Source organism: Lissotriton helveticus, chromosome 2_1 (assembly GCF_964261635.1).
Source record: "Lissotriton helveticus chromosome 2_1, aLisHel1.1, whole genome shotgun sequence".
Classification (NCBI taxonomy): Eukaryota; Metazoa; Chordata; class Amphibia; order Caudata; family Salamandridae; genus Lissotriton; species Lissotriton helveticus.
The window spans coordinates 608,402,047-608,427,404 of record NC_136059.1 but is presented as its reverse complement, the minus strand read 5'-3'; the positions used below and the strand labels follow the sequence as shown (position 1 = coordinate 608,427,404).

The window sequence follows — 25,358 nt, the reverse complement described above, 5'->3', positions numbered from 1 at the left end:
AGAGTCCGCCTCCCCCCGTTTCGCTCCGAGGCCACCGAAGTCATCTGCGGCGTCCCGCAAGGATCTTCACTCAGCCCCACCCTCTTCAACATCTACATGAAACCTCTCGCAGCCATCGCACGCCAGCACAACCTCAACATCATCTCTTATGCCGACGACACCCAGCTGATCCTCTCCCTCACCAGAGACCCCGACACCGCCAGTACCTGCCTACACGAAGGGATGAAAGACGTCGCCGAGTGGATGAAGGACAGCCGCCTGAAACTGAACTCGGACAAGACGGAAGTCCTCATCCTGGGATCTTCGCCCTCCGCCTGGGACGACTCCTGGTGGCCCCCAGCCCTGGGCACCGCACCCAAGCAACCGACCACGCACGCAACCTGGGCTTCATCCTGGACCCCTCCCTCTCGATGACCAGACAAGTCAACGCCGTCTCCTCATCGTGCTTCAACACCCTGCGTATGCTTCGCAAGATCTTCCGCTGGCTCCCGACCGAGACCAGGAAGACTGTCACCCAGGCACTCGTCACCAGCCGACTGGACTATGGAAACGCCCTCTACGCCGGAACCACAGCCAAGCTACAGAAAAGACTCCAGCGCATCCAGAACGCCTCCGCCCGACTCATCCTGGATGTCCCCCGACGCAGCCACATCTCCAGCCACCTGAGGAACCTGCACTGGCTCCCCGTCGACAAGAGGATCACGTTCCGGCTCCTCACCCACGCACACAAGTCTCTCCACGACCTGGGCCCCAAGTACCTCAACGACCGCCTGACCTTCTACACGCCCACCCGCCAGCTACGGTCCACCAGCCTCGCCCTCGCAGCCGTACCACGCATCCGAAGAGCCACCGCCGGAGGAAGATCCTTCTCTTACCTGGCTGCCAAGACTTGGAACTCCCTCCCCATCCACCTTCGGCTGACCCAGGACCATCTCGCCTTCAGGAAACAACTCAAGACCTGGCTGTTCGAGCAGTAGCATACCCCTCCCCCCAAGCGCCTTGAGACCCTCCCGGGTGAGTAGTGCGCGATACAAATGGCATGATTGATTGATTGATTGATTATTATAAGGATGGGACTGCACTGGTGTACTCAAATTGCTAAATGTTACCAACAGTGGAGATTTGTGATGTTGGCTGGTTGATTGGATCCAGATTTCTTTACTGAGATCTGGAGACTTGTGGATGCTCTTGGGTCCGGGGTGGTGGGAGATTTTAATGTTATCTTGGATCCACAGCTTGACAGATCAGGCGACTTCCGCAGCCCCAATCCCCGGGTGGCCGCCCAGCTCCTATCCCTTATCGTAGACAATGGGTTGACAGAGGCCTAGGAATTGGAATAAGTGTGAAGGAACGTGTGAGTTTTGGCAAATTCTTCCTGGTCACGCATTGATTATTGGGTTGCGTCCAGAGATGGGGGTGCTTGGGTGACCGCTGTATCTCATCTACCAAGCACATTCTCATATCACTCCCCAGTATTACTTAAGTTCTCTATATCAGAATACCCAGGATGAGCTTTTACATGGCAGCTCCTGCCTGGAGCCTTGAGACACTAGGCATTTCGTGAGGGTATCCGCGCCGCGCTGGTTTATGTTTTTAGCTACAATGTGGGTACTGTGGAATGCCCATTGGTGCTTCGGGAAGCCTGCAAGTCAGTGATAAGGGGAGAACGCATAGCTAAGCAGGCTGGAATTTTAAGGGATCTCTATAAGGACTTACAACGCTTAGAGGATGAAATACGCACTCTTGAGAATGAATATTTTGCATGCAGAGGTGTTGAGTAAAATACGTAGTAAAATAGACGAATTTGAGGAGGCCGGGCTATGCGAGACATATTGCCTGGGCAGGGAGGCACTGTCGAGGAGATTTGGGGAGCCGGACAGAGAGGGTAAGACCCTTGATGGCCTGCTACGGAAGCCCTCAGCTAATGATTATATGGCTGAACTCCGCACTGGTGGGAATGAGCGAGTTAATGGCCAAGAGGCAGTGCAGAAGAAAGCGGTGGTCTTTTACACTTCTCTGTACAGACTCGACCCCCCCCTGATCTTAAGGCATTTTTGTATTCAATTTAGCTGTTGTTGCTTGAAGAGGGGCAGTGCCATTTGCTTGACAAGCCTTTTACAGAGGAAGACGTCATACAAGTCATTAGAGCACTCCCGACAGATAAAGCTCTGGGCCTGGATGGCCTGTCAGCTGCGTTCTATGAGGAGTATGCTCCCCTTTTGGCCCCTCATCTTATAAATATGTATAGTGAATCTTTGGAGAGTGGTGAATTACCCCAAGCGCTTAGAGAGGCACTCATTGTCACCATCTTGAAGCTGGATGAGGACCCACAGCATTGTGAGTCATATAGGCCTCTGTCCATGATCAAAATGGTAATAAAATCCTGGCCAAACTAATCGCATCCAGGCTCCTCTCGTTGCTTTCTATTGTCCTGCGCCTGGACCAAACCTGTTTCATTCCGGGCAGAGCCACCATGCATAATCTGCACACTTTTTTGCAATCCTCCAGGAGACAGACCCTCGATTGAAGCAGCGCAATTTTCCTTGATGCTCTTGAGTGGCAATACCAGTTTGCATTGCTGGCGCGATTGGGTTTTAACCCCAGGTTTCTCGAACTGATTGGTCTTTTTTACGCAAAATCTAAGGCGCGCATGTGGTTTAATGGAGTTGTTTTCCCCTTAATTTTGAGTCTCTAGGGGAACATGACAGGGGTGCCCGCTGTCCCCTATACTTTTTGCTAACGCCATGGAGCCCTTAGCTGCGTGTCTAAGACAGCAACCACACACATCGTGGCCTCGACTTTACCCCCGCATGGTGCTTGTCTTCATGCATGCTGTAGACGTCACCCTATATGTTAAAAACCCAGCTAGAAATTAGGCCCCTTTAATGAAGGAGTTCACTCAATTTGGGGGGCTTTCTGGAATCTACATTATTGGGCCAAGTCAGTGATGTTTCCACTGACAGAGGTAACCAAGGAGTTTTCCTCGGAGTTCCCCCTCTGCTGGGCGACAGAACCAATTAAATATTTGGCCATTTGGCTGAGTCGAGATGTGGATGTTCTATGACGGTCCAACTATGGATGCTTGATGGAGTGGTTGGTGAGTCGGGTGTTCGCATGGTCCCGCCTCTCTTTGTCCATGGCGAGGAGGCTGGCCATTGCCAAAATTATTATTCTACCTCAATTTCTTTATCTGCTTCTTAATCTCCCCTCCTGCTAACAAGGAGCTTTAAGTGGAAAATGATGTCGAGCCTGGTGACTTTTGCATGGGCTGATAAGCAGCCAGAATAGCATGGGAGATCCTCACCCTATCTTTTGAGCAAGGTGGATTGGGCGCATCAGACTTAGATCTATATTACAGCTGGGAATAAGCGCAATTTGCGTTCTATTGGTTGTATCCCACACAATTCATGGGGCATACTGCGCTGGAGTATCACCATTCTGCGCCCTACCCAGTTCATACGGTCTTATACACACCGCAGACTCGGCCGCGGGTGACTTTTGACACAATTGATTGCACTGTTTGGGCTTGGGATAAACTGTGCCTACGTGCTCACTTGGATGTTCTGTTTGCCCCCTCGGTGCCAATGGTCAGACACCCAGCTCTTCCTTTCACCCAGGATGCTGGCTCATGTGATCGTCTTAGGCGACTTCAGCTCACTACTATTAGGGCAGATGGGTTATTCATATCATTACAACAGGCCTTGGAGAAGGATTAGACAACCTTGCTTGATTGGCTCACCTACTACCAGCACAGGGCTTCCCTGCGCAACCTCTACCCCTCATTTCCCATGGCGCCCCCCACACTGCAGCAGGCACTTTAGAGTTTTATTGGGAATCCTTCCCATGCAAGCTGATTAGCAGACTGTACTCTGAGATGCAGTGCACAGCTCCTGCCCGGGTTCATACTGGACTGGGAGACCTCACCGGGTTGCTTATCCCAGAGGATAGGTGGAGTTTCTGATACGCCCAGCGAAGAGCGCTATCACCCAACTACAGATTGAGATGATTTGTTTTACATTTCTGCGTAGGTTTTGTTGTACCCCGGAGTGGCTGTGCAAGTGGGGCTTGATGAGGAGGCGCGGTGTGTCTGGTACTCGGCCCCCTGTGCAAATATTCACCACTTATCATTGGAATGCCCGCGCATTAAACGATATTGGGAAGTCACTATGGACGCTATAGATGCAATGGCGGAGCTGCGTTTTGAACAAACTCTGCTTACTGCCCAATTAGGGTATGTTAAAGATATCCCCCCCCCCCCTCCGAAGACCCGCACGCTAGTCGCGCTGCTGTTGCTGCTAGGTAAGCGGCGAGTAGCCATGTGTTGGGGGCCGCCGTCCTGGCCCTCGTCTGGATGAGTGGTTAAGGGATGCTGCGTATTGTCAGAGCAAACTAGCGGCTTACTGGGATTAAATGGCAATTCAATCCCGCCGCAGGTACATTTGGGAACCATTTCAAGTTTATATGCGCTCACATACGACATGCCAAAACACTACTGCTTAGATACAAGATGTGTGGGTATGGCAGCTGGCGAATTTGGATCACTGCCTGTGGATTTGAGACAACTCCTCTGTCAGCTGTCGCCCTGCTGAGGCACTGCTGCCTGTCCCTCCCTGGCTGAGATCCGCAGATGCGTGAATGTTATCATGTCAGCCTTCTTCCTCTTCTTTTCTTTCTTTTCCTTCTATCTATATCCGCCTTTCACAATTGCTTTTTTCTCCATCGTAAGATGTTTTACTGTACTGAACAGCCCTCAGTGGCTTATGTAAGATGTACTTGATTTGCACTGTTTTGGAACTGCTACGTTGCACAACCTGGTCCGATCCTGATGTATGTACTTCTATGCATCTGTTTGTCAACTTGTATGGACCTTGCACCTCTGTTTTATAAAACTAATAAACAGATTTAAAAAATGGAGGGAACGTGCCGCTTACTGGTTCTCTTGGTGATGGTCAGACGATGCCCAATGAGAGTGCTCCCGTCATCATAGCTAGGTGACGACCTCATAGTGACCTCTCTGTTGTTACTCTTGGTCTGCTTTTGATTTTTAGGAGTCCATGATAAGTCTTGCTTCTTAGTGTGATTTAGGCAGCTATACATGAACCATTTGATAGTTTTGATATATTTGGGGTAAACAGAACAATACATTACAGGTAAATCATAGCGTATACATGAAACATTTATAAGAATATTTGGCAGGCCTTAACAGACTTCGAGCAGCAGGTATTACAGTACTACAGAGACATCAAAAGAATGGCACAGGGAGCTAATACTGCATGTTTTAACTTCTAAGCTAAGCAACCCATACTGTAGTGGTGGAATCGTTGTAGACAAATATGCCACTCAAATGAGTGATCAACCATTTCAACATATTTAACCAAAGCCCGGTCAAACATGGGGTGTTTATCGTTTTTGCATGTGTTAATACCCCTCCTTTGTAATATACTAATAATAAATGTGTGCTCCATCATCTGGGAGGTCAGCTGACAGGCTTACGTCTTGCAAGGTACCCTCTAAACGAGTCATACAGTCTCCAGTAGACTATAATTCTGAAGCCAGTACTGTTCCCTGTTAACACCAACAAGTCTACAAAGCCAATGACAAATGGATAAAGTGATCCTGCATGTGGTTGAGATGATTCCATTGGAAATGGACAGCTAAACCCCAGCACTGTGCCAGGTCCTAACCCTAGTCATCTTCAGGAATTAATAGAAAGTACAGCTCTTTTGCTGAAACAATATGAGCCCCGCCCCCACTTCTGAGTCATGCCTGATTTTCCTGCCCTGTTTGATAATGCCTGTTTAATTGCAGTTTCTGATGATGCCTGTTTAATGGCTTCCTTCCTACTGCAATTCAGCCTTCATGTTTCCTGACCCTCAGTGATACCTGTTCCATGACAGATACCCGATATCCTCATGACGATCTTTGTAGTTTGTAAAACACCTGATTGCCCTACCTCTAGAATATGACAAATAAACAAATGAATCTATTACTGCGAAAAGCTGTTGGTAGCTGACTAAGTGACAACCCCAGTATCAAAATACCCACAGTATGCTTTACTCCGGGTCATTTTGGCATGGGGTGAACTCACTAAAGTGATAACAACAGCACTGGAAAATTAACCAGTATTATAAAGAAAAGCCTATAAATCTGGGGTAATGATTTCATCAAAAATCACCAGCCCAAGATATTTCTGTATGGTCAACAGAAGAGAATGCACTAAAATAAGGGCACATAGGACACATTTTCTTGTGGAACGGGTGCAGGCACATAGCCCACTGTGTTATAAGTGCATGACATTTATGGTAGGCTGCCAGGCTGTACATTTTTTTAATCAATGGTAATAGAGAATAGCTAGATTGCATTGTTATACATCACTTTGGATTGACTAAACTAGACTGATGACTAAATTGATGCTGCTTCTTATAAGCAGACACGGTATCTGTTAGCCAGAATTGAGCAAATCAGGCATGAAATAAAAATACGATAATAAAGAACATTCAACCCCACCTGTTGAGAAACACACTGCTGACGTCATCATGGCTGATGGGAGGCTTTTTTGAACTTGCAGCCATCCTTAGAGGCCGCAAGAAGCAATTCACAAGCACGTAGAGTTGATGCACGTATTCCGCTTCGGCCTCTACCATGTTAAAAACAATCTGGTTTCTCTTCCTCATACTTTCTGCATGGGGAGAACAAATATAGTCTTGCACAATTGTCTTCCATTTTCTTCGGCACAGCCATCCTCTCATGAAGCTTTGAACCTGGAAATAGATGCAATGCAATTTTATTTCCCAAACCGAGACACAAACAAATGCCCCCAACAATTTTAAAAAATCACAAAAACAAAAATAGCGATATTAATGGAACAAACTAGATGTGCAGCGTATAACGTACGATATTTAATCGATTCAAATAGTTAACATTTTAACACAGATTCATATTTTAACATGCTTACTCATTAGTGGATTTTGAAGCAACATGCTTTTAATATGCATTTGCAAGAAGAAAAAAAACAGGATAACATCCCAGCCATTCCTGAATAGATATATTGGGTGATATATGATTGAATAATTACATTCCATAAAATGTATGCCCAACTCACGTTTATCTGTGTATCAAAAAAGAATCATCCCACATGACTATCATCCCATTTCAATCTTTTTTTGGGTGCTTTTATCCCATATCATGGTACAATTAAAAACTGAGTGTATTTAATTTTCCCATGGCTGGAGCCGACATATTTAACTTTAAGGTGTCCAGTAATCTTATTTTAGAAGTTACTTTTTGAGTGTGAAAGCTTCATTCGTTGTTGATCATGTGCCCAACATGGGCCGGGAAGGCTTCCATTCCCCATTCCTAAAGATTTTAGCCACATTCATTTAATGTGACATCATTCCGCAATAAGCATTCAACCTCAGTGAGGCATGAAACAGGTGATGTGTTGAGAAAGACATCCAGTCCTCCGGCTAGCTCATTCTTCTTGCATGTCCCCAGATTGCGCTCAATGCTCCACTATGTCTTTATGAGCAGACCACTGATTCTGGATGTCTTGGACTTGGACATGGGCCTGATTACACTCTTGATCATGCTCCCGACTTATTGTCAATTTGCTCAACAAAAGATGCTGCAGTTTGGCTGTAAATAAATTGAACATAGAGATGTGGCAACTCAGTTTGAATACAGACTGAAAGGGTCTCAGAGAATGTTGAGGAAGGCCACAAATACCTGCAACCATTTGTGTTATATGGCTATTAGTAGAGCAGAAATTATATTTTTACACTTTATTCAAAACTCTTACAAGCTTGGTAAGAAATCAGGAGTTCCTGGTGTATCAGTTGCAAGTGTAAAAATAGGAAGAAATACATAAGAAAGACATTCTTTCAGCCTCGTGATAGGCGTTCACTAAGAATCGTGATAAGGCAGTGGCATTTATCATTTTTTACCAGCAGATCTATCATCTCCAACTTCATTCTCGTATCTTGAAGAAACTGATTTTCTGCAGCTATATCAGCAACAATGGTGTAATGAAAAACTCCTGTTTTGGAGTCTGAAAATACCAAGCCATTGTATCTCTTAGGGTCAATAAAAGAAATCCGCCTGCATTGATAAATTATTGGGTAGGCTATATTAGCAAGAGCCAAGTTAATCAACAGTTTTTTTAGTTCAGGCATAACTACCCCTATGATAGGTAAAGCAGAAATTGTGACCTTTCAAATGTAGGAAAACACCTAAATTCGGTTTGTCGTATAGATCAATTGCTCACATTAATACTGATGTTATGCTGTTTATGGAGACAACTTGATGATCTAACTTGATGATTTACTTCCCAAATTAAATTAATCCACTCACATCAGTCTGACTTTATTAAGGGGAGAAAGATCATTGACAACCTACGCAAGATAGGACTGAAAGAAATACAGATATATTGTCTGTGATTTGATGGACAAAACTAGGTTAGTGTGCCCCAGGATCCTCTGGTGATGGTGATACGTCTAACTAGGCAAGGTAATAAGGTCCATATGCATTGTGTAGGGGTTGCCTTTTTATTGGACTAGTGCCTGATTCTGATGAACTAGTTAAAAAACTCCATGACCAGATGCAATTAATTGGAATTCACCTTTGTCATGGGTCTTCCACATACTGGACATCAGGGCTCCTTTCAGAGTTGTTTTGTACAACATTGACACTAAGTAACACCAATGAAACACCAGGAATGTTATACTTTTATTTAGTGGTATCTGAGGAAATAGCTGGTGAACAGTGGGGGCTGGGAGACTGGGCAGTTAAATTGCTTGTTCTTTTCAAAGCTATGTACCTCTTGCGATGGCGTTGGCCACAATCTGTATAAGCTTCTGCAAGACCATATTGCTATTCTATTTATGAAAATAAAGTTTGAAAAAAATACAGTGAAAAATCTGCTTTGATATTGCTCTGTTTTTGATTTGTATTGTCTATTTGCAGAGTCTCTTTGGACATGGGAAAGCAAGCATTAAATAGAACACTTTGGGGAGACTCGTATTGACCTAAATGAAACTGCAGCTAACAAAAATATTTGTGTTTCCCTTTCATCCCCATACATTTTTATTTTTAATGAAAGGTTTTTTAATTAGAAAAAAGTTACACCGCTGAAAAATGTGGCCACCTACCGTTTTTATGGCTTACTCCATACGCATATGTACATATTAACATTTATGTTTACTCTAGTGTAACAATGACAATGGTATTTCTTAATTTCCTTATGCTTATACAGCTTTTCGTAGACATGAACTTGCATGACTGCTTCTTTCCATAGCCAGACAAACCTACTTTACATCTTGAAGGCTTTGATCTACTAGTTTTTCTCAAAGACGTATTGCTTATACACAGGAATCTGCAAACCTCTTTTACGTTGATTTTTGACACATGTATTTTGAGGCTAAGATGAATTTGTTTCCTAAAGCACCGTATAAATAGCCAATTGAATTAAACCAAATAATCACATTAATGGTGCTACCTGTGTTTAGATCTTATACATGCACTTTACAAATACACGTTATGTTATGGTATAACCATCACGCTTTAGCACAGGTTTCTGACCATGTTAACGTGGGTGGGGTGCTGCTAACATTGGTGACTCACCACTTTTGGATCTATCATATCACACCTCTTTACACTCAGAAGTGGCTTCTTAACAATACATCATGACAATTCCAAGTTACTGCCATATCAATTTACTATCAATTCCAGTTTCATGTTAATGTAAAGTCCGCTATAAGTGTTAATTCTATCTCATACATCACTTACACCGACAAAGGTTAACCTCACTTCAGGTTTTATCATTGCAACACATAACAGCTTACTCTGCCTCATTATATCATCATATCATCACAGGACCTTCCAATGTTGGGTTTAATTTCAGATGGGTGACTAGAAAGCGTCTTATTAGTTGACCCCACGGGTTGACTCTCCCTTCCATCAGCTTACACAGGCTGCAAACCATGGCACACGAGCATTCTCTCACAGTCAAAATATCTAACATTATTGTGTACTTATTTATTTGTTTACATTTAAATAGTACTTACTGTATGCCACAAGTGACAGCTATAGACTGTCAAGCACATACCAGTAGATAACAGAGAATACATAACAGAGAAAAGTAACATTAAAGATGCATTCCAGTAGGCCTGAATATAAAAAAGCAGCATCCACACTGAAAGAGCATATTCCAATTATACAGCGACATGGTTTAGGGAAAATATATGGAAACTAGTGGAGCCCCAAATTGTAAGTCTTGCTATAGTATGTCTGGCTGTCTTGGTCATAGGCTGAATAGGATGTTGGAAATAGGTGGCTGGATGTATTGTTTAAGCTGCCAGAGGTCAGACCCGTTGAGACAACTTTGACTAGCATACTCTGTTTAAATGACAGGCACTATAGTCTCTTAAAAGCAGGGGTCATAGCACATCAGTTCTAAACAAGAAAAAGAGACATGACTCTGTGCAAGATATAGTTTCCAAACCATGTTCAACAGAAGACTAGCAAAGTAATGCTGCAGTATTGTTACTTCCATATAACAATTACTAGCATAATACCAGCATAATACCAGGCATGTTCCAAATCACAATTATTCAGAGTAATTTTCCAACAGAGAACTGAGATGAAAACATGCTCCTTTGCTTCTAGGGTTTGTCTAAATGAGGTACACAAGAATTCCTATTGAAGCGGAGAAAGCACATGACTGGTTTCAAGTAGGCACCAGTGTCTACAATGCTTTCCAGGAGCAGAGCAAGGTCTCCTCTACCAAGCATCCTCTCTAAGGAAGAACATCTGCCCTAACCTCAATGACAGGATATTTAAGCATTTGGAACACACTTGAACTGATAGGTTGGGGGATATTGTGCAAATACCAGGCATGTGTTATATAAGTTCGACCTCACCTCCAGTAATTCAAAACTCTACATTGACTCAGACCTGTGTGGACTCTGCTGCAATCATTTCTGAAGGGACATGCTACCCATTGTCGCAGGCTAGGACTAAGCCTAACACCCTCCTGATGTAGTGTTGGTCTGCCCTACTGACACATCAGTGACTGGCGGTATACACCCGTTACAACGGATCTTTTACTCCGCACTACCATTACAACGCGACTTTTACTCCGCATACCATTACAACGCATTGCGCTGGGGGGCGCTCTAGGATAGGGAATAAGTATAATTTACTATCCAACACCTTCCCTAGGGTCCACGGGGACTGGAGTTAGAATAGTAAATTATACTTACCACTATCCAGCGCCCCAAGGCGCTATGCGTTGTAACGGTATGCGGAGTAAAAGTCGCGTTGTAATGGTCTGCGGAGTAATAGTATGCGTTATAACGTCATACATCCGTGACTGGCACTCACTTGCCAATGAACTGCAATTGTCTATAACTACTTTTTTCTCAGGCAGGGAGATGGTGGACCCGGAGATTACTGCAGAACCAAAACCCTTTGGCAGTTCACCACATGCTTAAGGAGGCAAGTAACCTTCACTAGCTGGTGCAGCTTCCATTTGGCTGCATTACACTTCAGCAACAGTCTGACCTGGCTACTCTTGAAATTAGCTTTGTTCTGTAATCTGGCGAAAGTGGTCAAAGTTGAGCGGGAGGATCTTGATGTTGAGGTCAGTTGAGGTTGTGAGAGATGTCATGTATTTATGAGAGGCAGCCGTTGGTGATTGCTTAAAGAATCTGGTCATCACGGCTTATGGCTTAGGCTAATCTTTGTGGCCCAATATCCATGTAGCAAGTCATAGATGTTGGGAGCTTTGGAAAGTCCCCAGTTTGCATGTTGTTAGTCAGCGAGGTGCATATGAGGTCCAAAGCAAACCTTCTGGTGTAGGGAAATACGGTTGCAAGCTGAGTAAAGTAACCAGTGAGAAGGTTAAAGTCTTGGCAAATGCATAACCTGGGAGACTGATGTTGCCAAGAAAGTTACTGTTAATGTATTTGGTTGAATATGCAGTGCTGATGCCCAGACATGAGTCTTCTGCTCACTGTGCCATAGGACTCAAACTACACTCTACTGAAGTGGCCCAAATGGCCGTAACATGTATGGGTTTGCTGTGCTCCTGTACAGAGGGGGCTTTCTTGCCAGTTTGGACTGGACTGCTCCCATTGGAGCTGAATCGAGACTGATTTGCATATGGCTGGTTTCAGACTCAGGTGGTGTGGTGCACAAACGAACAGTTGACTAGAATCTGACCACAGATAATTACCAGAGGCTGAGATTAAGCATTCAACCCATCACTTTTTTTAATTTTTCATAAACAACGTTATTGTTTTGCACAAGGAAATATATATCACAGACCAAACATTTCTGGCCACCACTGTAGGAACAGTAGGTGAATCTCAGCATAGATGTAACAGCATAGAGTCAACATTAACAGAGATGGGCACACACTCAAACATTTACAACAGAGAGCAAGCCACAAAATGGTTCCACCACTTGCTCCTGATTTTAGCATTTTTTTGAGGCAGGCCGGGCTTCATATACCGGCCTCTCCGGTTATGCACAACAGCCTACATCCCGGCGCCATGGAGACAGTGCAACCATGGCGGCCACCCATGGCACAGAATAAATACACAGCAATGCTTGGACAGCTTCCCGGGGAAATTAACACAAATGCCTCCCCATGAGTGGGGAGGCAAGTAGTAAGTAAAATGGTGGGAACATGTGGTGGCTTTGCAGTATTTTGACAAATAAACATCAAGTTGATTAGAAAAAAAATCTTCAAAGGGTAAATATTTGTATACCAAAGCAAAATTCAAGATACTACTTCAAGCAACAAATGCACGTGTAGGAGCAGAACATTTAGAGTGCTTCAATACCGGCACATAAAGCACGATTGAAACTTTGGTCCGCTTCATGATCTTAAATCTCATGTACAGTTCTCAAAAGATAAGGTGACTGAGACTTCTTTCAAATAATTCTTGGATTTTAAAATAAAATATGTCTTATTAACATGATGCAGACAACTATGGTGACGTCCTATTCATCTGTCATGCTTTGAAACTTAGGAAAACCATGCTATAAACTATTTTAAAATGCCCTAAACACAATAGTTACAGAATTTGTTTTCTTTATGGTGTATGAAAGTATAGGGCAATTGTACTGATGTGTATGGTACAACTTTTTTGTAGAACTAAGACTGAATGTAAAGATTTAAAGACAATACAATAAAATGTTATGATCGTGAAGAGGGTGAAATCATTTTACATTCGGTTGTATGTGGATAATTCCCAATATGCCAGTGGGGCATTATGTCAGGTTTTGCACATGTTATCTGACGAGTTCCGGCGAACCTCCGCCTCACTCCCCAGAGTGTGGCTCAGTCCGTACCAAGAATGATGTACCAGACAAAGCCAAACACCAGAGGGAAAGGGGAATGGGTTTGAGTCACACAGCACACCCATGTCTTCTTTATTAATGCATCTCTGATTGTAGCATGATTATACATGACTCTCCATTAACAGAATGACCCACCATTTTGAAAAAATAGTGTTTTAGTACTGATGGAAAGCACACAATATTCTCAATGAGCACAAAGTAAGCAAGTATACTCACCGGTTTCCGATCCACAGACTACAGTAAACATAAACCAAGCAGGAAGGAAGACAATTAGTCCTAAGGCCAGGAAATGAATCAGGGTTCCTTTGAGCAGGTAAGGGAAAAGTAGAAAACACATCAATACAATAAAGCCGAAACAGAATCCAAAGAGCAAGATCAGTATTACAAGAAAAAAGGTCAGAATACCAACGAACTGTATGTCACGCCCCCTCACGCGCCCTATGTCTAGTGTGCCTGATGCGCGGGGCTCATGTCACGCTGCCTCTCTGGTGCTTTGCGGTGCACTATGATTTCATGTTTGAGTTTCCCCAAAACCCCAGCTCCCATTATGCCTGAGCTTGCAACGCATTCTCTGAATACATAAGCCAATGGATTGCCCTCTTCTCACTGTTCCTAGGTTTTTGGAGTGTTTTTCCCTTGTGCACGTTTAGATTGATTGATTCCATCTGTTAGTTTGCACTTGCTCTTCCTGTAGGGTAAAGGCCAATGTTCTAATACGTGTTTCCTTCAGGAGTCTTGAAGAACCTTCGAGATTACCATGTGTACCACATGTCACATGTGATCCCACTGGATCCATTACACACTGAACATGTTATATAAACCACCCTCAAGCCGAGCCCCTTGCTCCCTGTGGAACAATCTTCCTTCCTACCCATTCCCCTGAAGAATCGACCAGACCTAGGCAGTGTCCTCTTGGCCGCAGTTCAAAGCTCCTCCGGTGATTCCCTTGGCTCCAGCTTCCTCGATGCTTCCTTCATCTCCACCTTCTGCCCAGATACTCCAGTTCCTCTGCGACTTCCTGAGTCAAGACTTCGAGACGTTCCTTGGACTTAGAAAAAGTTAAAGTTCTAGGCTAAGCACTTGATATCAAGTTAGTGCGTACAGTCCTTTTATAGTAGTAAACAGGCCGGCGTATCAGCGTCTTCAAGACTATAGACTTGTCTTCAAGTTTCCTCTCAGTGATTTCCCTCCAGTTCTTTGATTGTTCTTGCTCTGGACTCTTCCTACAATCTTGGTTTTTGAACTGTGTTTATACAAGGACTAGAGACTTTGCTCTGTGTTATTCTGATGAATGAACAGTAGTGCCAAGAGAACTCTCCTAAGAGTTCTTGATTCATCTATGAACCTTGTACCAAGATCTATGTTCCGAGTTTATCCTTGGGAGTTTCCTTAACTCCCTTCTATGCTCTGAGTGTTTCCATGGGAATGCCAGTAACTCCAATCTGTATTTCAAGTTATTCCTTGGGAGTGTATAGCTCCAATCTGTGATTCCGATCATTCTGTTTCCTTCTGTGTTTCTGAAAGAGACTGTAAGTGTATGTTACTGAAGTTCTTGCAACTTCATTGTTTGATAAGCCTTTGGAGTATTGATGGCAATTGCCTCCTCTTGTTGTTTCCAGTGCATTACATCTTTGCAAAATCAGAGGTCATGGTCCTGTGCACATGTAGCTAGCAGACCTAGAGGTTCAATAGTTAATGCTGTGCCGCGCAGTTGCTGACCAGAACCAGTACTGAAAGTCTCTCTTTTCTTTTCCCAACCCCTCTTCCGCCCACCCCACAAGGGCTGCACTTTGTTTAGGGATCAGCAATTCCTTGAACACGCCCGGGCCTTCAGGGATAGGAGGTCCAGCATCAGTTCCAGTATCGTCTCCACAGTTGGAACCAGGGAAGTGCATGACACCATAAAGGTGAAGAAATTGTTCTGATCAATTCCACCCCGCCCCCACCTCTCCCTTTACATGCCACAGATGAGAGTAAACAAAGTCAGGTATTGAGACCTGGTGGTTCTTAAAGGATTTGGTGCAAATGAGCCTTGCACATTCAAAACGACTATTGTGGCCCTTTCTGCTCTAAATAAAATAAATAAATAAAATCGTTTTCACTATTTGTGAGAAGATGGGTTGTTTATTGATAGAGGTGTGCCCTGATCAAGCAGCAACCACACTCCTTCTCAGGATGAGGCACAAGGGAAACCTAAATTAACCTGTGCTCAAACCTCTGGTAGCTTGGCACAGAGCAGTCAGGTTTAACTGAAAGGTTATGTATAAAGTATTTGTGCAACACTTCAAACAGTAATAAAGTGTAGACACCACACAAAAAGGACCCCCATGCCAAGTTAGAAACATAGAATACTCTAATAAATCAAACAAGACCAAATTGACAAACATTTAATGAATAGACCCAGAGATATTAAAATTTTAAGATTTAGATCACAGGACTGAGCTTGCGATGCAAAGTTGTGTGTCGAGGATGCAGCTTGCAGTCAGGGTGATGTGTTGGTTCCAGACAGCTGTGAGCCTGTGTTATGGAGTCCAGGGCCAAAGCTACCAAAGTTGAGCAATACACAGCCCTGTGCCGAAGCTGCATCATGCAGTTGGGGTGGTGCAGTGATTCTGAAGTGCTATGATGCGGGTTTTTGCGACGGTCCAATCCATGCAGCAGAGGAGATGCATAGGTTCTGCTTGGGGTTGCACAACGAAGCAGAGGAGAGGCGTCAGTTCTATTGGATCCACAGAGGCTTACAAAGCATGTTAAGCCGACTTCCAAGGGTCTAGGACTGGGGTGGCACCACTTTGCAGTGTCTAGGTGCAGGTGCAAGGTTGCTGGATCTCATCGCAGCCTCAAAGCTCTTAAAACTCATAGATGCCGGACTTCACATCTCAAGCCCTGTTGATGAATGCTCGCATCACAGGATCCTCGCATTGCAGCTTTGCTGCAACTTGGAACCAACGCATTGCTTTAGTTGCGCGGCGCATCCTCACCACGGATCCACACAATGCTCTGCAACCAGGATTTAAGGTACGGTGTTCAGCAGGACAAACTGGGTCCTTGCAGCTGGCCCACTCTCCATCGCGGTCGGCCTGAACTTCTGACTTTGTCCTAGTTCGGCACGACCAAGACCCATGACCAGTTCACGAGCTGACCTTTTTGGTGCTATTTCACCCTAAAAACTATAACATTGAATATCTCCAGTTTTACTGATCGAATTCTTTTTTTTTTTTTTGGTCTTGTTTTATTCATAAAAAAACACTCTATTTTTCTAAACCTGATGTGGGATCTTTTTGCGTGGTGTTTTCACTGATTTACTGTTTGAAGTGTTGCTCAAAGACTTTATGCACTGTCTCTAAGTTAAGCCTGACTGCTCTGTGCCAAGCTACCAGAAGGCTGAGCACAAGTTAATTTGGGGTTTGCTCGTGCCTTACCCTCACTTGAATTGTGGTTGCTGCTTGTACCCTGTCCTCTGGGCTATCCAGGACCTACTCTAGGGGTGAATTATATGTATTGAAAGGGAGGTTTTTGGCCTACCAAAGGTAGAAATGGCAGTTTAAAACAGTACACATAGGCTCTGCAATGACAGGCCTGAGACATGTTTAAAGTGCTACTTAAGTGGGCAGCACAATCAGTGCTGCATCACCACTAGTAAAATTTACAGGGCATGGGTACACGTAGTGCCGCTTTACTAGGGACATACAAGTATATTAAATGTGCCAATTGGGTATGAGAGAACCTAACATGTTTTAAGGAAATAGCACAAGCACATTAGCACTGGTTAGCAGTGGTAAAGGGTGCAGGGTCCTAAGGCTAGCAAAAAAACCAAAATCAACAAAAACAGGAGGTCCATAAGCAAAAGGTTTGGGTGGGAAAACAATGAAGAGGATGCTAGGTCTAACACAATTTACTTAATATTTATGACGAGGGGCGTGGTGCTCAGAGACATGTCAAAATATCTTTCATGAGATGAAACAGCGAAGTGCAGGGTAAATACATGTGGTCAGTGTGGGTTATTGAGTGGGGTGGATTGGGGTCCAACACAAGTAAGTAAGCCACTTTCCTGCTAGGTCCAGCTAAAGGTTTCAGTAATTTATACCTAAGCTCAATCCCTGGTCCTATAGCACACCGTCTTAAAATGTGTAAAGCATTTAGAAATAACAAAACATTAAAAAATTCAAGACCACAACACATTCTAAATCCCACTCCAATTTAGAAAAATAAAGTACAATTTAATTAACAAAATTATACCAAAATTACAAAAATCCGACAAACATAACAGACAAGTATTTTAAAATATTTATGAATAGCTCAAAAATCACAAAGAGTCAGCGGTAGTTAAGGTTTGCTGTAGACCAGAACTTAAGGGTAATTACAGGTCAACCATGATGGAGTGTGTCGGGTCAGATACACCAACCAAGTATTGGGGCCTTTGGGGCCTGATTTAGAGTTTGGCAGAGAGGGTACTCCGTTGCAACTGCAATGGAGAACCGTCTCTTTCAAACCCTTGGTACGCACATCTGATCTGCAGATGGTTGTACCTTAAGTATGTTAGTGATGAGGCCTACTATGACTCATTAGCTAACATGCTCCTCCAATGGCTGGATGGAGTACGGGTCATTGGAGTTTTGGCTATTCCATGGCCCATCCAATTTAGAGTGGGTGGGTAAATGGCCAGTTAGTATAGAGTAAAGCCCGTCCTTCACAATGTAAATCTGGCCCTTTTTCTAGCAGTCAAAATCCTTCAGCGGGGCAAGGAAGAAGGCTGTGCCAAGGAAGTCTTCACAAAGTCAAACAAGCATTGGACGAGGTCCCCCTGAACTCAGGGGTTATGGCTGGAAAAGTTCTGAGCGGGAGATATTCACATTTTGCGCCCAGAGATGTCCTCTTGCCAGACAGATACTTTTGGTCTCTTTCCTGGTCCATATTTTTACAATTGGACTTTGTCTCTTTTTTTGGAGCTTGGAATCCGCCAGCGGGCCAAGGTTGCAGATATATTGGACGATGAGTACCATCTTGCCGAGGGTCCACTGAACAGATTTGCTGTTGTGGAAAAGCTGTGAGTGGGAAAAACATGTTTCTTCAGCCCTGCAAGATCATGCCTTGGGCAGAAAGGCTGGGGATGTTTGTCTTCTAGAAGTTGTGAAGACCAAAAATGTTCTAAGCCACAGATTCTCAGAGATGATGGGAGAAGTCTAGTTTGACACAGCCAAGGTTCCACGCACCTCAGGAACAGCATTAGGAGCATGACTCCAGCAGAGGTCACCAGAAGGATCCAGGTCAGGTACAATTGGTACAAGTCAACTGGGCATTTCAGGGAAAATACCTCATGCAGCTTGTTGTGGCTCTGTAATTTACACAAAAAGTCAGCCAACTGAACCTTGAAGTCCACTTCTTTGTCCTGTGATCAAATGGGAGCAGGGGCAGCCCTTTCGGTCTCCTTACAGGTTTCAAACAGCAAGTGCAGTCCTTTTTCTGTTCTTCCACAGATCCACATTGGTCTGAAGAGAGTGCCTGGGAATGCCACATTTATGTCTGACACCAGTGGGTGGGGTGAGTCCTGCCCCCTCTTAAACAATGGGGCAAGAGTTCCCAGGTGTAACGCTGCCCACTTTTGTATCACCTTTTGCTTGCCCTACTGCACACAATTTCATGATAGAGAACCACTTCCTCCCCTGTCCAGAGTCCATGAGCCCACTGAGAGGTGTGGCTAGGATAATGAGCAATGCCCTCCTTCTTGGTAATTTCAAACCAGTTCTGGGACAGCCTTGCCTTCACAGGGTTTGGTGCCTGCCTGACTTGGAAGACAAAAGTTGGGGCCTTTCAAGGTAACATCTGCCATTCACTTGGGAGAGGAAAAGCTTTTTGAAGTATAGTAAGTTCTTGCGCAACCCCAACTGGTCTTTCTGTCGGGGAAACAAAAAAAACTCCCTACACACATGCCTTTGTCTCTGCTCTGAATGCTGCTTTCACCCATTATGAGGTCCTATTTGCTGGCTGGCTTTCATAAGCTTCAGGCAGGGAAACCTAAAAGTTGCCTTTCCTTAATATTTATTAAAAATCAGATTTCACCATTGAGTTGGGCTTTTAATAAATATAAAAACTAGTTGTTTAATAATTTTCTAGCTTGTACCAAAAAGAGGCGATAGATGGCTTGATATTTATTCTATAGGCCGGCTAGCTTTGCTACAGTAAAAATGGTGTGTGGGTGCTGGTCCCTGTAAGTACAAGTTAACTTTAAATGTCTACATGTCTACTTTTGAATACAATGCACCCTGCATTCTGGGCTAAAAGGCTTACACAAGGGTGATTTATTAAATTGCAGCATACAGCTTACAGTGATAGGCCTGGAGGCATGTTTGCCTGGTCACACTAGTGGATAGCACAGCAGTGCTGTATTTCATAGGTAGCCTTTTACTTTCCATGCCATGGAACTATGGCTTATAGGGAAGTTAGGCATGCCAATTAGGATTTAGCCAATTGTTACATGTTTCAGGGGTCAGATGACATGCACTGGGGCCTGGTTAGTAGTGTCCCAAATGCACAAAGGCAATAAACACCAGCATCACTCCACAACAAAATGGAGGTGAACACGCAAATTGAGGCAGTTTCTTACAGTCAGGTAGAACTTCTGTGTTTTTTCATATGTGATGGAGAGGAAGAGCAAGTCAGATGAACATGACATGCCTCCATATAATTTTAGGTTTTACACGGAGGATGTAGAATATGCACTCACGCTTTGAGCCCTTTAAATACCTGTGGGTATAGTCCCTAGAGCACTTAGATGCCGAACTGATTGGTCAGCTTTTCCAGAACTATGTTTGTGTATCGGAAATCAGAACAACAAGGAGTTAATAGCTATTTGTAAAAATATGTGTTCACCAGAAAAAAGCTGAAAATTAGTGCTGAAATGTAGCAAGCTCTGCTTGTTTACTTTTACCTATTGTGAATCTGGATGATATGTTCTGTGAAAAAATGTAACACCCAGAACATTAATGAAGCTTTTCATAAACAGTGTGAGCAAAAAGAATGACAGATTCATAATCAAAATATGAAGAAACACACACTAAGAATTCTGTCTGGGAAAGAATCATGTTTCCTGGCTCATCTATCTTTAGAGAAGCAATGAGAAGGGATGATACTAAACTGCTTGCGTAATGATCAGAATACCAGCTATACAACCCAATGTTTTGGCAAAAGTATAGCCAGTGACAAGAAGGTCCTCCAAGGAAAAAATGCCAGTTTTTAGATCTTTACAACTGTGCTTAGGCACTGAATTGAGATTGGCATATGATTGTGTAACATGGTCTGTTACTCAGGCTCACCTTTCCAAGTTAGCGCACCTTCCAATCATTATTCGCCTAACGCTATAATCTTGAGAAGGAAAGGCTAGAAGTGTCACTGCTTGACAGAAGGCTCTGCGCTGTATCTGGAGGATGCACTACACATTAAATGCAAATTTAGAAACTACATTTCTCATGAAGTAACAGAATTCTCACAATGTTTAGAAATGTTGATGGCCATTCTGGAGGTATTGGTTATACATCTTCAGCTGGTCCTCAGTGTCCCTGCTAGGCAATCGAGATACTTCGTTGCTGCAACCAAGACCTTGTTACCAGACTTTGTGAAAGTCTTGCAGATTGATTGTTTTCCCCTTTGACCTTAATAGGCGTTCCTTATTCTTTGGCCTCATGGGGCCTGATCCAGTACCCTAACTGGGATGACTCTACTTGTTCTAAGGCGCAATATTTACCATATTACTTGTGGTGTGACTGGTTATCTCACACTCAGTGAAACCAGACACAGTGTAGTTTAGGCAGTTTCTAGGTCCTAAAGAATCGCCACTTGTTCTTTCTTGACATAGCTAGGTGAGAAACATGTTGACCAATTAGACTAATTAATTCACTAGGCTATCTAGGATATCTTAAGGTAGTACCTACTATTTTAATTAGGTTAGTGAGCTCATTCATTAAATTAACTGATCCTGAGGGCCACTGTACCTATTTTAATTCACTTACATTACCATTCTACACTAGACCTTTTTAGCCCACAGACCCCCTCTTCACCATACGGTTAACTAAAACATCTGTCGGAAAGAGCCCCCTTGTTGGTGCCCGTCAGACATTGCAACACCAGACCAATGAGGAGCTAGCCCAATGATAAAGCATTACACCCACTTGGGTTTGTGAAGGCCTGTGCTCCTATTAGAGCATATTCCTTTCCCTGGAACCATCAACCTTTGTCTTTGTTCACGAGGAACTGCACACATCATTTATATATTGATTAATGCAAGGAGCACGTGCACTAGGCCTTTATCGCTCCTGGTTCCCCTTCTTTATATAGAATGGAAAAGATCCTCATCGCCTTTTGGACTTTTTACAATTCTCACTGCATTTGTATTTGAGGCACTAGTATGTACATAGGAAAGTGATTCATTGGTATCAGTGTGAACAACATACTTCCAATGAATGCTTATTTATATTACAGTTTAAGAAAAGACACTGAATCTATATGAGAACCATAGAGCACATATTCACATAAACAGTTTAAACTAACAGATTTAGTGTTGACTTTGGCTAAAGCAAAGTTATTTATTTTAATCTCAGAAAGTACGTATTGCCATGGTAGTCATTGGCACTGAAGGAAACTACTTTGAGTGTGGATGTTCTTCTTGTGAAAGGACAGAATACCATCACCCCCAGTGAAGTTAGGCAATGTCTAAAGTGGGCTGACCCATTGCTCCATGCTGTATGCAGTTGTGGGAGAACGGAAAATGTGAATGTTACTATATCAATGAATGAAGGTGGCTGACTGAATGCCCCCTTACCTAAGTATAATATACAAATAATATTGATCAAATCAAAACGTATTCCCTAACACAAGACCCAAAAATGCATTTGAATGCTTTTCAGAACCAGAGAGCATGTTTCTGCAAAACAGAACAAAGTGGTATTTATCAGAGAAGGGCGTTGAGTTTCTACTGGATCACAGTGGATATCGAAAAACACCCAGGGGCAGATTTATGAAGGCCTTGCGCCGCCGGTGCGTCACTTTTTCCCATGTTAAAAATGACGCACCGGCGGCGCAAGGCCTTCATAAATCTGCCCCCCAATCCTTGTCGTAAAGTTTTGGATGGGGGCTTGACATTAAAACATTTTGCTTAGGGGGGGCACAGAGCAAAAAAGTTTGAAGACCTCTGGACTATGCCGCACTGCGGTGCGGACAATTACCTGGTAAGAGCTTTCGGAGAGGAAGACGCTCACGGGGTGGGTTAGGTGGGGCAGGGGTTCTCCCAGCTTCCGGAATATGTGTTGTACATTCTCACTGCAGGGAGACTCATTCTTAGCACCAAGTGGTAAACACGCGAGTACATGTGAAATTGCATTAGTATAACTTTTATTTATTTTTTACAAATAATTATGCAGCAGATTTGCTGTTTTTTGCAGACAGTTGAGGTTAGCAGCATATCTGCAAAACTCAATGTAAAATACAATGAGCAGCTGCCTGTTGCCTCATGAAGTAGCATAACTGTATTAAACCTTGAACCTCATGTGGTTTTCGCACAACTACTGTACTAGACTGGGATTCACAAACAAGGTTTCAACGAGGGATTAGCATACAAAACAAGACAAGCGTCAGGATAGAAAAATGTACTCTCATCTACCTCAAAAACATGGATAGCGTGCAACCATAAATCCAGTATAAGATGCACTGAATTTCACAAATTACGACTGATTAATGAGAAGATCTGGCTGCAGTTTTTTTTTAATTACTGTGCAGTTGAAGATTGAAGTACAATATTTCTAAATGTAGAGAAAGACCTTGTTAGGTCAATAGAACAAGCTCAGCTCAGAAGTGCGCCACACTGTGCACACCTGCTTACTTCTGGTGTCTTCAAATGGCTCATCCCAGTCCGCAATTCCTAGACGGACACCACCTAAAAGAGTGTTTTTTCATTCTGAAGTTGGCCCATAAAGAAAGATCCACCCTGAGACCCCTCCACTGAAACCACCTTACTCTCATGGGATTATACAGACCGCAACCCGGAGATAGAGGGAGTGTTTTAAGGACTTGGTCATCCTATTTCTTTGAATGACCCTTTACTTACTTTCTATCCCCTGTATGCCTCCTCTCTCTGACCACAGCTTATTGCAAATTGCCCACACCTCATCTCAAAGATCATAATCTGTCCTCCTTTGAAAATCATACCTGGCAACCCAGCCATACCTAATGTACTGTAGCTCATCTACTAATCCCACCAACCTTCTTCATGAAGTCACATGCACTACCAAAGATCACACCTAACTCCTACTAATTTATTCCACCACAAAACATACTGGTGTAAATGCATGGAATGGGGTCATTGAGAGCACAAGACTAATGCCAAATACCAGCAATAACCACTAGAGTAACCATTAACCTTAGTTTCTAGAACAGTGTGCTGCCACTTCAATGCCCCATCAGAGGAAATAAGAGCTAGATAAATGCAATTACAAATTTTCTGCCACTAGTATGAGCTCATATTTTCTTTTGTCTGCTTCTGTAGTGCCAAGATGACACCAGTTCATGAAGCATTTGACAAACACCATATTCAAATATGAAAAGAGGAAATGCGTACACATTAGTGTCCTCTTCTAAAGATTTGGGGAAACATTAAAAGAATGGTATTGACTATGTTTGCAAGAAAAGTTCTACTCGCAGGCTCCAAAATCTCCTCCACACAAAAGGGCGTTGTTAAGCAAATCTCATGGTATGTACGAAATATTCTGCTTATACGATCCTCCCATATAATGTCCGTCCCGCAAATGTCTGTTCTGTGCACCACCACCCTGATCCTGAATCACTGAGTCAATTCTTCCAAGATATGAAATATCAGTGATAGTTCCCTGCAACTGTGTGACTGGGTTTGAACCAATGGGATCACCACCTCAAGTTGTATAAAATTAGAGGCGAAAACCACACAAAACGTCTTCCAAAACTACCCAAGAAATTGTATCTATGTGGGTGAGAGGAAATAAATATCATGCTAAAAGTGGGAAATTAAATTGCATCCCTAAGTATGCTGAAAGATTTCTCGGTATCCTAAATGTCCTGTACGCCAGATGGATGTTTGAAGAATAAGGACTTAGAAGAATTAGTTATTCTATTTCTCTAAGTCTTATTATGTTCAGCTGATACATTGATAAGCTGCCTCTGTATTGCAAGCCTAAACTAAGGTTTATCCAGCAATGTCCTCATTACTGGTGAGTACACAGAAAATAAGTGAGGGAGAGGGATGTGAAGAAGTGTTAACTTTGTATACAGACACCGGCAAACTTTTATGAATGAATGAAGTGAAACTTGCTATTGAATGCAACAACCCCAACCACGTATCTCTGCTTTTTTTAGAATTACTGAGTGTCTGTCACAAGATGACGGCCCTCCTTATGCCTTATGAGTGGCTCTGTTAGACCTGACACCCTAGGGGGGTCTTTCCCCAGATTTTTTGCCTTTTGCCTCTCGTTTTTGCTGATTCTTTTTGTTGGCTTTAGGACTCTGCACACCTTATCATTGCTAACCGGTGCTAACATATGTGCTTCTCCCCTAAACATGATGACATTGGTGTATACCTGATTGGCTTATTTGTTGTACTGAAGTCCCTGTACTTCAAATACTACTAGTGGGGAGCATTGGTTGTGCCACCCGCAGAAGTAGCCTTTCAAACCTGCCTCAGGCCTACCACTGCAGTGCTTGTATGTGCAGTTTTACTGTCACTTTGACTTGGCAAGCCTTAAACTCCAATTTAATGACAGAAAAGTCACCCCTAAGGTGGGACCTAAGAAACCCTAAGGGCAGAGTGCTATGTAAGTAAAAGGTAGGAAATGCACTTTTATGTTTTCCATGTCCTGGTAGTGACAACCAGCCTATTTATTTTTCACTACTGTGAGGCCTACTTCTCTCATAGCTGCCATTAAGAATTCCTTAATAAACTTTTATGCTGTCATTCTTGATCAGAGAGGTGTAGC

The 25,358-nt window shown here is 43.4% G+C and overlaps 1 protein-coding gene across 2 annotated transcripts in view; it reads right to left on the bottom strand.

The window, feature by feature from the left end:
* Positions 1-25,358, bottom strand: part of RASGRF2 (Ras protein specific guanine nucleotide releasing factor 2) — a 1,720,695-nt gene that overhangs the window by 1,113,334 nt on the left and 582,003 nt on the right. For both annotated transcript variants that reach the window (XM_078675315.1, XM_078675317.1), the window contains exon 5: positions 6,508-6,761. In XM_078675315.1, coding sequence (XP_078531441.1) covers positions 6,508-6,761 — 254 coding nt within the window. The remainder of the gene's footprint in view (positions 1-6,507; positions 6,762-25,358) is intronic.